This window comes from Pithys albifrons, chromosome 9 (genome assembly GCF_047495875.1).
Source record: "Pithys albifrons albifrons isolate INPA30051 chromosome 9, PitAlb_v1, whole genome shotgun sequence".
NCBI lineage: Eukaryota > Metazoa > Chordata > Aves > Passeriformes > Thamnophilidae > Pithys > Pithys albifrons.
In genome coordinates this window covers 27,979,873-27,992,172 of record NC_092466.1, presented here as the reverse complement: position 1 = coordinate 27,992,172, position 12,300 = coordinate 27,979,873, and the positions used below count along the sequence as shown (strand labels likewise).

The 12,300-nt window shown below is 41.8% G+C and overlaps 1 protein-coding gene across 1 annotated transcript in view; it reads right to left on the bottom strand.

The window, feature by feature from the left end:
- CDHR1 (cadherin related family member 1) overlaps nt 1–12,300 on the bottom strand; it is a 48,217-nt gene that overhangs the window by 16,528 nt on the left and 19,389 nt on the right. The window contains exons 10-13 of the mRNA XM_071563976.1: nt 11,555–11,633; nt 8,353–8,453; nt 6,442–6,645; nt 2,752–2,904 (exon numbers count right to left, since the gene is read on the bottom strand). Of these exons, the coding sequence (XP_071420077.1) occupies nt 2,752–2,904; nt 6,442–6,645; nt 8,353–8,453; nt 11,555–11,633 (537 nt within the window). The remainder of the gene's footprint in view (nt 1–2,751; nt 2,905–6,441; nt 6,646–8,352; nt 8,454–11,554; nt 11,634–12,300) is intronic.

The following is a 12,300-nucleotide window of genomic DNA, read 5'->3' as shown; positions in this document are numbered from 1 at the left end:
GCTGACTGGCCTGGGGGCACACGCTGTGCTCCAGTCCCTGCTCTGCCAGACTTGGAGACATTTGTATCACCTGGAGGTGACATGGCTTGGGGAGTGTGGGGAGCAGTTTAAGTAGGCAGGGGAAAGGCTATCTCAGTATCATCTCCTAGGGCTGTTCCTGTTGTGTGAACATTTATAATGGTTGGAAATAGAATGTGAAAGGGTACTTGAAGAAATTCATCTCGAAGGATTGCTTGCAATTACTGTAGGACACATCTGCTCTAAAAGGTGAGCCTGGTCACTGCATCTCTGCGCTAGCTTTCGTGTTTGGGAGTCTCAAGTGGTGCTACAGCAAAAGATTTTTTGAAGGGACAGTCATGCGGACATCAGCAAAAACCTCCTCATGAGCAATCAGCTCCTAAAGCAGCACAGAAATAAAATCTGAGTGCTTATTGTGCATGTGGAGCTATAACTCAATTGTAACATCTGCAGTGAAATAATCTTTACTGCTGGAATGAGTCTATCTTAGAATACCTTACGAGAGCTCAGTATTTTTGCTTTGTTTTCTACACCCAATTTTATTCCCTCTCCTTTCAGCAGCCACAGTCCAGCTATGTCAACATGCTGGCAACATCTTCCTTCAGGGAGGAATTTTCATCAGCTTACTTGCCTGCAGTGTCTTTTCAGACCTGTATAGTTTGTTTTATGCAGAGAGAAAAAAAAATAGCATAAAACTATTACTTCCCAGGACTATCATCAATATTTAACACAAGTGCCAGAAGAGAAAACTGATACATGTCTCAACAGCGGCAGGTAAATTTTTAAAATAGAGTTTGATTTTGGCATTGGAGATAACTGCAGCCTCATCTAGTCTCAGTCTGGAGGAGATGTGACCATCTGCAGAATGTCCAGCCTCCTGCCAAAGCACGATGTACTCTCAGGTGAAGGAATTGGAGGCAGAAGGTCTGGCCCCCAAAGCATGTCAGCTCATGACAAGATGGCACAGCAATATCTGGCCCCTGTGACAGAGTAACTTGAGATCTAAGAGGCCAGGCTGGAAGTGTATGAATTAGCATAGCTGCTGTCCTTGGGAAACCCACTGGAGCTCTTAGACAGCTGAAAATGAAGGAAGTCCTGACTACCAACTACACTTTGGAGCCAGACCTAAACAGAAGATAGATTTCTCTAGCAGCCTTTGCTTCGGGAAGTTTTTCAGTACATCTCCCAGCCAAATTAGCTTTAATTCCTCTCTGGCATTTTACTCTTCAAAAACAAATCAGAGGAGAGGGATCATTGCTTACAGAAAAGAAGTCCGATAATAACTTCTCAAAGCTGCCGTAAGATACACATTAAATACAAACTGGAAAATATTTCATCCAAAATTCTAACCACAATGACTACATTGGCAAGTAAAACTGGGTAGGAAGTGATTTGAACTTTTCAGGAAAATGAAGACAGCAATAAGGTTTGCTGCCATATATTGCTACCATATCATCCAGCTGCACCTTCTCCATTTGGAATCTAGACAAAGGCTGCACTTTTAAAGGAAAGTCTTATGGTCTCCAGTAGAAATAATTTCTCAGTTTTTCTCCAGTGGAAATAATTTCATTAAAAAAAAGTGAATAACTGCTTAAGCTACAAAAATATATATCCCTTTTCCTCGTAATTAATTCCTTTGGTATTCATGGTGATCACATTAACTACTTTGATTTCTATTAGTATTCATGAGGAAGCCATGTGTAACTCCTTTGCTGGTCGTTTGGTAGTTTAACCTGAATAAATGTGTGCTCATTATAATTAGTTTTGGTAGCACTTTATGGCCCTTTCAGAATCTTTCACTTTAATACTGTAACGATGCTGCATATTTTGTAGCATCTATAACCTACGAAGCTCAAAATGGCTGAGGAACATTACAAGAGGAGACATGAAACACACTGCAGTGAAACTTGCTAACGACACAAAGCAAACCATATAGAAAGAGGGAGAACAAAACTCAGGATTAACTTCTGGACTGTGCAAAAATGCCCACTTTCTGTACATTATAAAACTACCACATGTTAATACTCAACTAGATATTTTTGGCAATTTTTCTTTTAAATGGTTACAGGGATTTTCTGTGCTCTATACTCATGTTCAGAGGCAGCTGACACAAAACCAGCCTACTTAGTTATCTGGTTGACAAGCCAAAAAATCCAACAGGGAAGTTGATAATGCGAGGTTCCATCATTTGGATGAAAACTGGTTCTTGCATGGCTGGTTTAGAGCAGGGGTGAACCTTAGGTCAGCCTGCAGAAGGCCATATAGATAGATAGACTCTGACAAAGGCAGTGAGCAATTTTGGGGAATTATCTTCCAGTCAGCTGGGGTCTTTCTTCAGCCTGCCAACATTAAAAAGCATGATCATTAATTACTTGGCACTAAGCAGGTAAAGTTGTAGCTCCAGAGAAATCAGGATTTTATTCTGTGAATTTATTTTTGTGAGCACAAAAATAACACCCTCAGGTGACTCAGAGCCACCAACATGTACAGTTTCCACAGAGAGATAAAAATCAACACTGCACTGACTGGACTAAATCAGTCCACAGATACATCCATTAAGCCTCAGGACGGTGATGAAACAGAGGCAGAAATGAATTTCCCTTACATGTAATATGTCACTGACAATGTGTCAGGCATCTCCAGGTGGATTAAGAAGCTAAAAAACCTCAGATACAAGAGCCATCACACACATAACATATACAGTGACAAAGAAGACCTGGAAAGCAGAAGTACCTTGAAGGTTAACACCTTGAAGTTTTCATAGTCAATAGCAGCAGAATTTTCCACTATTATTGTAACCTGAGCCTCATTCAGGACAGTTTGAGGAACCACTCGAAAGATGCCACCAGGTCCAACAAGACGAAGGTTGAATTTAGCATTGGCTCCCTGTGAATAAAAGCAGATACAGCATTGTTTTCAGTGAATGATGCATTTCTTACAGCCTAGATTGCCCTGTTTCTTCAAACTATATAAAATGAGAATGAGTCTTACTGCTTAGAGCCCTCTGCTCTCCATCCCCTGGGCAAGAGACTGCTAAGAAGCTTAGTTGTATAATCCCTCCAGCCCTGGTCACAAGACAGACACAGCTTTTCTTAAAATAGATTGACAAGCTTGGTTATTCTTTCAGTCATAATGGAAAAACCCTGCAGCAGGATTGGCTGAGAGAGGGGTCTTGTGGCAAGCAGCCCTGGGCTTCGTGCCACACATTGAGAGGTAGTGCAGGTGACAGAAGTGACACCACGTGCACATTGGCAGGCAAGTCCTGCCTCTTCCTCATTCCTGCCATGGAGAGACAACTGAAATGCTCAAGTAAGGACAATGGAATCCTCAAAACCCCAGTCTCACAGATTGGTTTGGGCTGAAAAGGACCTTAAAGTTCACCATGTTTCAACTCCCCTGCCATGGGTAGGGACACCCTCCACTAGACCAGGTTGCTCAGACCCTCATCCACCCAGCCTTGAACACTTCCAGTGTCTGGTCCGTGTCCTAAAAGCTCACAGCCAGAGAGCTTTTAGGGATGATCAAGATACAGAGTCACAAAAATAAGCAATTTCCAAACAGAGGTGGTATTCCGCATTTTGCACTGATTGGATTAAGCTAGCCCAGAGTAGCAGATACTAAACCTTTTGGAATTTGATGCACTTTGATTAGGGACAGAATAAAATCTTACAATTAACAGCTCCAGGTGAAGTGAGAAGCCAAATCCCACTATATACCTAAACTTTCTAGCCAGAGAGAACATGGTAAGCAGCAGTATCCAAAAGGTTCCACCACTTACGTACAAGTTGGGGAGAGTAAGCCAAAATGAGCTGTGCAGACAAATTCTTTTAAACCAAACTGGAACACGAAAGATGTAATGGTTTTGATCCATGGCTTCCTCAGTAACTAGGTGTAACTAAGGAAGCAGACATAACAAGTATTCCACACGTGTTTTCCACGTTACAGAGGAGGAGTTTAGTTTTCTTTCTTCCAGGGAGCTGGGGGAGAGCAGGGAGAAGCCTGGACGTCTGTTCTGTTTTTGTTGGTGTTCCTGGCCTGGGAGGTGTGTGAGATCGTTTCATGCTTGTTCTCCTTTACTTGCATTTGTCTGTTTCATTTGTTTTGGTTTGGTTTTGTTTCTTCCTATTTTCTGGTTAACCAATCTTTTTTTTTTCCCTTTTCCCGTTCCCCTGGGGGTGGGGCCTTACGTGGTGTGTACACATTGCACATGTGGTTGCTAATGTCAGAAAAAATATAATTTCTTTTTAATTCAGTCCAGTTTCTTTTGAGTTCTTCTCTTTTCAGTTTTTCAGTTTTTTTCCCTTTGCCGGGAAGACTCTGGGGAGAGGGAGAGGGCAGTCCAGGGTTGGTAAAAAACTAGGCCAAACCTGAGACAAAAGAGTCAAAATGAAAAGGGAATTCTCATATTTTCACCCTTTAGGGAAGGTGGGAAAACAAGATGAGCCCACCACACTAAACTCTCTGAGTTCACTAATTTCTCAAACAATGTCATGTTTACACTGTGACAAAGAGACTGACTGACTGCCTGGCTGGTGCCATGTTCTCCCCCTAGCATGAATCTTAAGATGAAAAATTTCTAATAACTTTCAAACAGGACAACTCTACTTTCAGACGTATCTCTGGAGGGCTTGTTATGAGTATCACTTGATGCAGCCCTAGCTTATGTCAAGAGAAAAAATATTCAGCAACAGTCCCTTAAGGCAGAATGACCTTGGATCCAAACTTGGTGGTCTGCATTGTTTGGTCACATAAACCCGAGCCCCAGCTACAGAGATGGCAACAGGCTCTGTTTTGCTGGACAGTAAAGCCAAACACACAAAGCCAGAGCTCCTGGACTATGGAAAATAGTGCTGATGGTGAGAGTGGACAGACTGACCACACAAAGTCCTCTACACTTGGGACTGGACATGATTAGAAGAAGGGTGACATGGATGAAGAGAGAACTATCTCTCTCCGACAGATGAGTGATTTCTGCCAGTAATGTCCACTGAATACAGCTCTGCTCAGAGCAAAATGTGCTGCTGCACATCTCCAAGAAGACAGCCATGGGACACAGGAATGACTGAAGGATCAGCAGCACTGAGCCTTAAGCTCTGTCTTCTGAAGAGGAGAAATTTCTGTCTAATTTTCTTGCAAGTAAAGATGTCATTTCCATCAAAGAGTAGTCCTAAACCAGACCTTGCCCACAGCATCTTCCTCCTCACCTGTACCATCCTGTACCATCCACTCCACCAAAAGAGTCACTAATGGCTGTGACAGAAATAGACTTGTTTAAATTTCTTCTCTATATAGTCATCTTACGTGGAAGGGAAAACATTGCATTCTCTGCCTTAAAAGAGAAGCAACCCATTCCCTCTAGAGTGGTGCCTTACATTGCACTAGAAAGCTTCTTGAGGAAATGTATACAGTGTATTTATCAATGTTTTCTGCTTATTTTATAGCCTAACTTGCAGCCTGAATATTTTGTCAGCCTAGATATATATTTTGTCACTAAATAGAAGAGATGGGTTTTGATTCTTTCCTTCTGCAGCAGCCTCCCCCGTGACAATAGCAGGATAGACGTAGCACTGCTTTGAAAGCAGTCATTTATCTGCTTGCTGCAGAGCAGAAGGAGGGAGGGCGAAGCAGCCAGTGGGTTTGATAAAGTACAATACCATCAAACTAGCACAATACTGAGCACAGTTATAAAAGAGAGCTCTTTCCAATAGTAATACAGTTATCAGATGCATTAAGCTTTTTCCTTGTCACCACCTAACCTCAGGCTAACTCAGATGGATGTCATTCATACAGTATTTAGCTTAGGGATCCCTATAGGAACCATCATCATCGTATCTACAAACATAACAGGTCAGTTAGACATCAGGCTGAGATGGATGGAATCTTCTTTCCTTTTCCTCTACCTGGTTAGAGTTTGGCTCTGGTATAATTTTTAAGACTAACAAAAAATATCACTCTGGTGGGATTGATTTATCAAAGCATGCACTGCAGACCCTGACTGTAACATGAGGGTCAGAAGAACAAAATATTGTAATAAAAACAATGTAAGGGTACAAACTGTATTGTTTCCTGCAGGGGCTGGAGAAGATACAAACAACTGCACTTGAAGTTACTAAAGGGATTGGAACCTCCAAGAAAATCTCCAAAGAGAGTACACTGTTGGGCATTACCCTGGCAACAACTGAATGTAACCAATATTTAAGGGAACTTCATAGGGACTATTCAACCTCAGTTGCCACAAGAACTGGGCTGCAGGTTTAGGACCACCCTTGTCATCAACATAACAGTATATGACAGATAAAGTATAATCTGGGTCTAGGCTCTCTGTGTTGCATTCCTAAAATGACATTACCCTATCTGACAACTTTTTCTATTCTTTTGGAAAATAAGACAGGAAAACTGAAAGTTGACATAGTTTCCATTTACCTGATCTGAATCATTTACTGTAATCTTCAGTCCTCTTAAGATTTCGCCCTCTGGGGGATGCTCATACATGGTCAGTTCAAATCTGTTCTGGGGACCATTTTCTCCATAGAATGTTGGTGGATGGTTGTTGAGGTCGACCACCCGTATGGTCACCATGGCGAAAGTGTGCTCGGAGATGTCACCTTCCTGACTGACTTCTGATGCCTGCAGCAGGCAAGAGAGAGAAAGGACTTATGAAAGTATTTTATCTTTCCTCAGATTCATGTTCAAGCATTGTTCCACATGTACAAATCACCTTAACACATTAGCTTGTATGAAGATTCACAGACTTACATTTTTCTAAAATCTCAGCTCATTTCACGTGAAAGTTTGTGATGATTAGAAGATTATGGTAATAATCCAGTCCAAATAAAGCCCTAGTGCCTAGTTTTGCAAGCTTAGTAACTCACCCTAGATGAAAAGAGCTCTCTTAAGACAATTCAATAGATGCAAGGTAATTGCCTGCCTAAAATGTTGACAGACTAGAAAATGAAGACAATGCAAAATTTACTGTGGCACCACAGGTTGTTCATTGAAACATTGCTGCAAGGACTGCAGCCTTGAATACTGTGAGAAAAACTGTACTTGGGGTACTTGATTAAATAATTGCAAAAATCAAAAATACACAATTTTTTTTAGATTTAGTCTCTGATTTACAATTCTAGATGAGCTTGATTTAAATGGCATATAGTTTAGACAGACAGGGAAACCTAGCTAATGTTTTTCTGAACTGAAAGATCAAATCTGTCTGGGTTTCAACAAGTCCAACATGTAGCCTGATTCACTGGATTGAACCTAAGACTTTTCTTCTGCCAGGACAGAAACTCTGGCTGGTGTTTTTGTAACAACAGTTATCTACATGCCTTTTTGCTCAAAGGGCTTAAAACCAAAGGCACAGTTTCTCTGGAAATGCTAGTCTGATAACTGAGGTGCCTGTCACTGCCTACACTGGGTAATACAAGACCCTTCGGTTCCTCAAGTAGGTTTTGTAGGCTGCACAAGCTCTGGGTCACCACATAGATAATTAGGAGATCAGAAAAGCTTGCAAGGGTTTAACTCATCTTGCATCTGGGAAGCACCAGCAGACGCAGTGAAGCAGAGTGAATAGAGGAAGAAATGATGCCCAAGTTTAACTCAGACCACAAGAACTCTGTGATCTCCCAGGTACAACATTCTGCTTGAGCCCAGAACCAAGCAAGTATCCTTGGGGATGCTGCACTGGTTCTGGCAGTGTGCAAAGCCTCAAAGCTGCCTTTAGATAATATTATCCTTAACATGAAAATAATATGAATTTGCTGAAGAAAACTGATACAGTCTTCTCAATTTAACTCTACATTTTATAATACTTCATCTTTAGAAACTGCTCAAAATAATGCACCCTGTCAAAGGGGTACTGGCTCATCATGGTGTTGCTCACCCAGGTGTTGGCATTTATTTTTACATGGCTGATCAGTGCCTCAGGAGTGGATGCTGTTAAGACATTGCATGATCAGTCCTAGTCTTATTACTAATCACAGATTTGACAGTTACCTATCTCGTCATACGGAGGTTACAAGATATTAATTCCCAGTTTAGCAATAAAATCTGGAAACAAAGAGAAGATGTATCTACAGGCTGTAAAGAATGCTGATTCTGTAGACTCAGAGATGAAATTAGGACAAAATGACTTCATTTGAAAGAAGCAATTTGAGATACTAAACAGGCCAAGGAACAAAAGCAATTTGTTCTGTTTTATACTACCTGGCACTCAGCTAAAATACAGGGGGTAATTTCTAAAACAGGGAAATTCAACTATAACTTGAACTATTTTAGTCAATTATGTCTATTCATGGCATAGAAGACCAATAGTCTTAAAGTGGCAATAGAGCATACCTGAACCTTTAGTTCATACACTTCTTTCTTGAGCTGATTTGGGCTTTTTATCACAGATATGGCTCCAGTTGTGTTGCCAATTTCAAATGAACCTTCACTTCCTGCAATAAACCCAAGATGTTACATACCACACTTTCTCTGAAACAAGCATGAACAAACAACTGTAGACTTCATTAAGCATGTCTTTGCTGCTTTTAAAAAAATGAAGCATTTCTATGACTGGTCACAGTGAGACAAAAACACAAATGAGGGCCTGTGGTAGTTTTGGATTTGAACAAATTTGTGGTATTATACCATGGAAAATCAGTGTTTGGTACATGCATCGATATGTATTCCTGGATGAGCCTGGGTGCTCATTAAAGCCACTGCTCTCTAATCTCCCACTACAATTGGCTTGGAGTCATTTTTCTCTGCAGACTTTTCAGACCACAGCTCCACCCAAGACAGGGCCAAAAAGGGTTTCCTCCCCTAGGACTGGCTCACAGGAGTTCTGCCCTCTCTGAGCAGCTGTCATTACTTTCCTCTCCCCACCTGGGTCAGGTTCTCCTCAAGGCTCAGCAACCAAGCATGCAAATTTGGTATTCATTTCTATTATGCTGTCTTTTTTTGCATGCTGGTTTAGACAAAAATAGACATTTGTCATTGTAATTAGCAAATGCATAATTAAGTCTCTGAGAAACATGAACATTTCTCTCACTCACATCGGCTAAGGTGAGAAGTCTGACAATCTGTCTCAAAAAAACATAGTCACTCTTCCTGCAGACAGCATCTCTGGAGAAGCATCTTCTGGTCTTAAACATTCAGTTGTTGAAAAAGCCTCTCAGCCTGTTACAAGGCTGTCCTGAACAAAAAGGGGTTTTTGGAGTACCTAGGATAAACCCCAAGGTTTCTGCATTGAGGCAGAGTCCAACAGGGGCAGGATAGGGCTGCAGGCTGACTTTGCTACCACCACACCACTTCCATCGATATGGAGACCAGATCAGCTACAGGACACAGTTCCCTGAGACCTGTAAATTTGTGCTGAAGCAAATGCCAGCTTGCAGAGAGGCAGCGGTGCCTCACCACGATGTCAGGACCCATCCTGCCATCACAACCAGAAACAGGCTGGTGTCCAGGAAGTGGACCAGCTGGCAGCTCAGGGGGCCCTGCCCTGCTTGGCTGCAGGGCTGTGGCCACCCTGCATCCTACATCATGTACAGCATTGGCCACAACCTATGCTTTGTGGCAGAGTCTACTATCGAAAGGAAAAGAGAGGAAATCCCTTCAAATAGAGGAGATCAAGGCTTCAGAAATAAAGGATGATGACCTGAAAGCCATGTCATTTTTCTTTTTCTCAAACTTAATTCCAATACCGATTTGTAAACCATTCGAAAGTATCCCATCTTGCTAATACCTGCAATAACTGTAACTTCATTAAAGCACAACACTGAACAGATATCGACTCATACAATGGCCAATTATTAAGATACATTGGACTGGAAAGTATATGCTGTCTGAGAAGAAACTTAAACCAATAATGGTTTCAAGCCACCATACTTCATGTTATTGTCTAGTTATCTCAGGGAAATTGGTAACTTGAGTATGTAGCAGTATATGTGTTCCTTTGTACAGCATGTTCAGAGAATTGGAGCATTTTCTGTTATTATCCCATGCTCTCTGGATATGAAATGCTTATTAAGAATAAATAGTTTCCTTTTTGCTCTTAGTATTTTCTTGCCCTTTGACAACCCAGCCTGCAGATATTGGAATAATGGTTTGTCACAAATAATGCTAATGTCTGAGGTTCAGGGGTAAAAATGTGTTGAGATCTTTTGTTCTCTGTTTTTTCAACTTTTTATACACTAAAGGCATATTCCCTTCCCCTCTTCCATTTTTCGGAAGCAAACCCCTTCATTAATGTGCATAAGGAAATACACTGTTAAGTTGCATTTTCTGCTACTTACCTGTCATCCGCTTTGACCTTCATTTCCCACTCTTTCCTGAATACTTACTTTTTTTTTTATCTCAGGGAACCCTTGTGGTCCTTATCTATTTTCTTTGGAAATCTAATATCTTTTCTCATTAATCTTATTTTCCTTTGACATTTGCCTGGTTTTTCCACCTTCACTTATTCTCCTTAATAAATTTCGCCCTTCTCTGGCATATTTTCATCCTACTTGTTTGGTTTTACTGCTCATCCTACACCTTTCTTTTTACCTTTTCTCATTTTCCATCTATTGCCTTCTGCAGCCTTTTTTTCCTAAATGTTTCTACCTTCTTTTTACCTATCTATTCCCTCACACTAAGACGAAACCTCAGCATGGGTCCTATCTCTTCCCTCACATTAAGAAGAAACTTCAGCATGGGTCCTATCTCACATGAACACAAAACCTCAGTCACAACCCTCTCTGTTCTCTCTAGACCTGGCTGTTTAGATTGTGTAGCACAATGAAGCACTCACTCCATAGCTCTGCAACTACACATCAGACTTCCCTTACGAAGTTCTTGGATCTGTCACACCTGGGAATTGGGGTGCCCAGTTGCTATGGAAGTCTTATTTTGGAGGAAGAGAGAACAAGCAAAACTGAAGTTGTAGCCTGGAATTTAGTTGAGCTAAGTTTTTGACTTCACCATTTAATGAATCATGAATTTGGCTAAGTTTCACATTTATGCTATTAAAGATGTGTGACAGACACTTTCAGAACAGCTGATGGAGACCATTAATCTTCTGGTAACATCTGCTTTCTTTCACTGCGTTGTACAGCCAGTGTCACTTCACTGGTAAATAAATTTCTTCCAGGAAATCGGAGGTTTGACTGTTTAGCCACTTTAATCAGAGTATTAATAAAAATATGCCTCTAAATACCATGTGTAGGTCTCCCAATGAAGTCTCTCTCCTCTCAGATTAAATGATAGAGACACTCAGTAGCAATGAATGCATCTCCCTTTACGCTTCCTGAAATGACAAGCAAGCTACTGATGCCTAACAAATCAGTGACATTAACAGCTCCAAGTGCAGTTCTATGAAGCAGATACTAAAAGTCACTGAATCGTATCTTGGCTATTCTCTGGTAGACAGGGCCCTGGAGTTGTTTGAGGTATCTGACATTATTTCATGAGATTTTGTCTCAGCTTTATTAAGCTCTAGCATATCCTATTCTAATTTAATGTCAGATCTAGTTTTGAGTGCCCTTCAAATTTCATACATGACAAGTCTACTCACCGTTCAGGATGCAGTAATGAATATTGTTAGGCTTTCCTCTGTCTCCATCAAGAGCAACAACAGTAAGAACCTCAGAGCCCTGGGGAGAAATAAGAAATCACAGTCTGTGTGCTGAGGTTAGAACAGTGAAATTGCAATTGCATATTAATAAACTGAACTTCTGTAAGTCTACAGTGAGGTGCTGGGGGCAGAGCGGATGCTTGTGCTGTGTGGGGAACACAAAAAGGGCCATTGACTCTCACCCAAGTGCTTGGTTTTGCTGAATTCTACTTCTTTGGACTAACTCTGCATTGTTTGTACATCACCAGTTTTAGCTGTTCCCAGTGATATCACAGCCCATGGCTGACTCCCCTGCTGCTCTGGCTCCCTATGGACTCGCTGTGCACCCTGCCTGTGCCATGCCACTGCTGACACTGATGGATGGCACAGCCACCTGCTCTGGTGCCCAAGCATCACCTGTCCCTGGAGGGTCAGGGCTTGCTGCGGCCTCAGGACATGCCATGTGACTGCCAAGATTGGTGCAAGTTTGCCCAGTATCCAGACCTCCTGTGGTGTTTTCCAATCAGCTTTGGGCAAGCATGGCATCGCTCCCCACAGGCTGCTCCATGCCCACTGCTCTGGCTGTGGAACAGCTGCAGACCCTGTGTGGCCACAGGGCTGAGTGGTTGCAGCAGCAGCCAGAAACCATGGCTGTGGCCACCTGCCTTGAGCCACAGACTTGGACAGAGGATTTGGAGTGACCAATC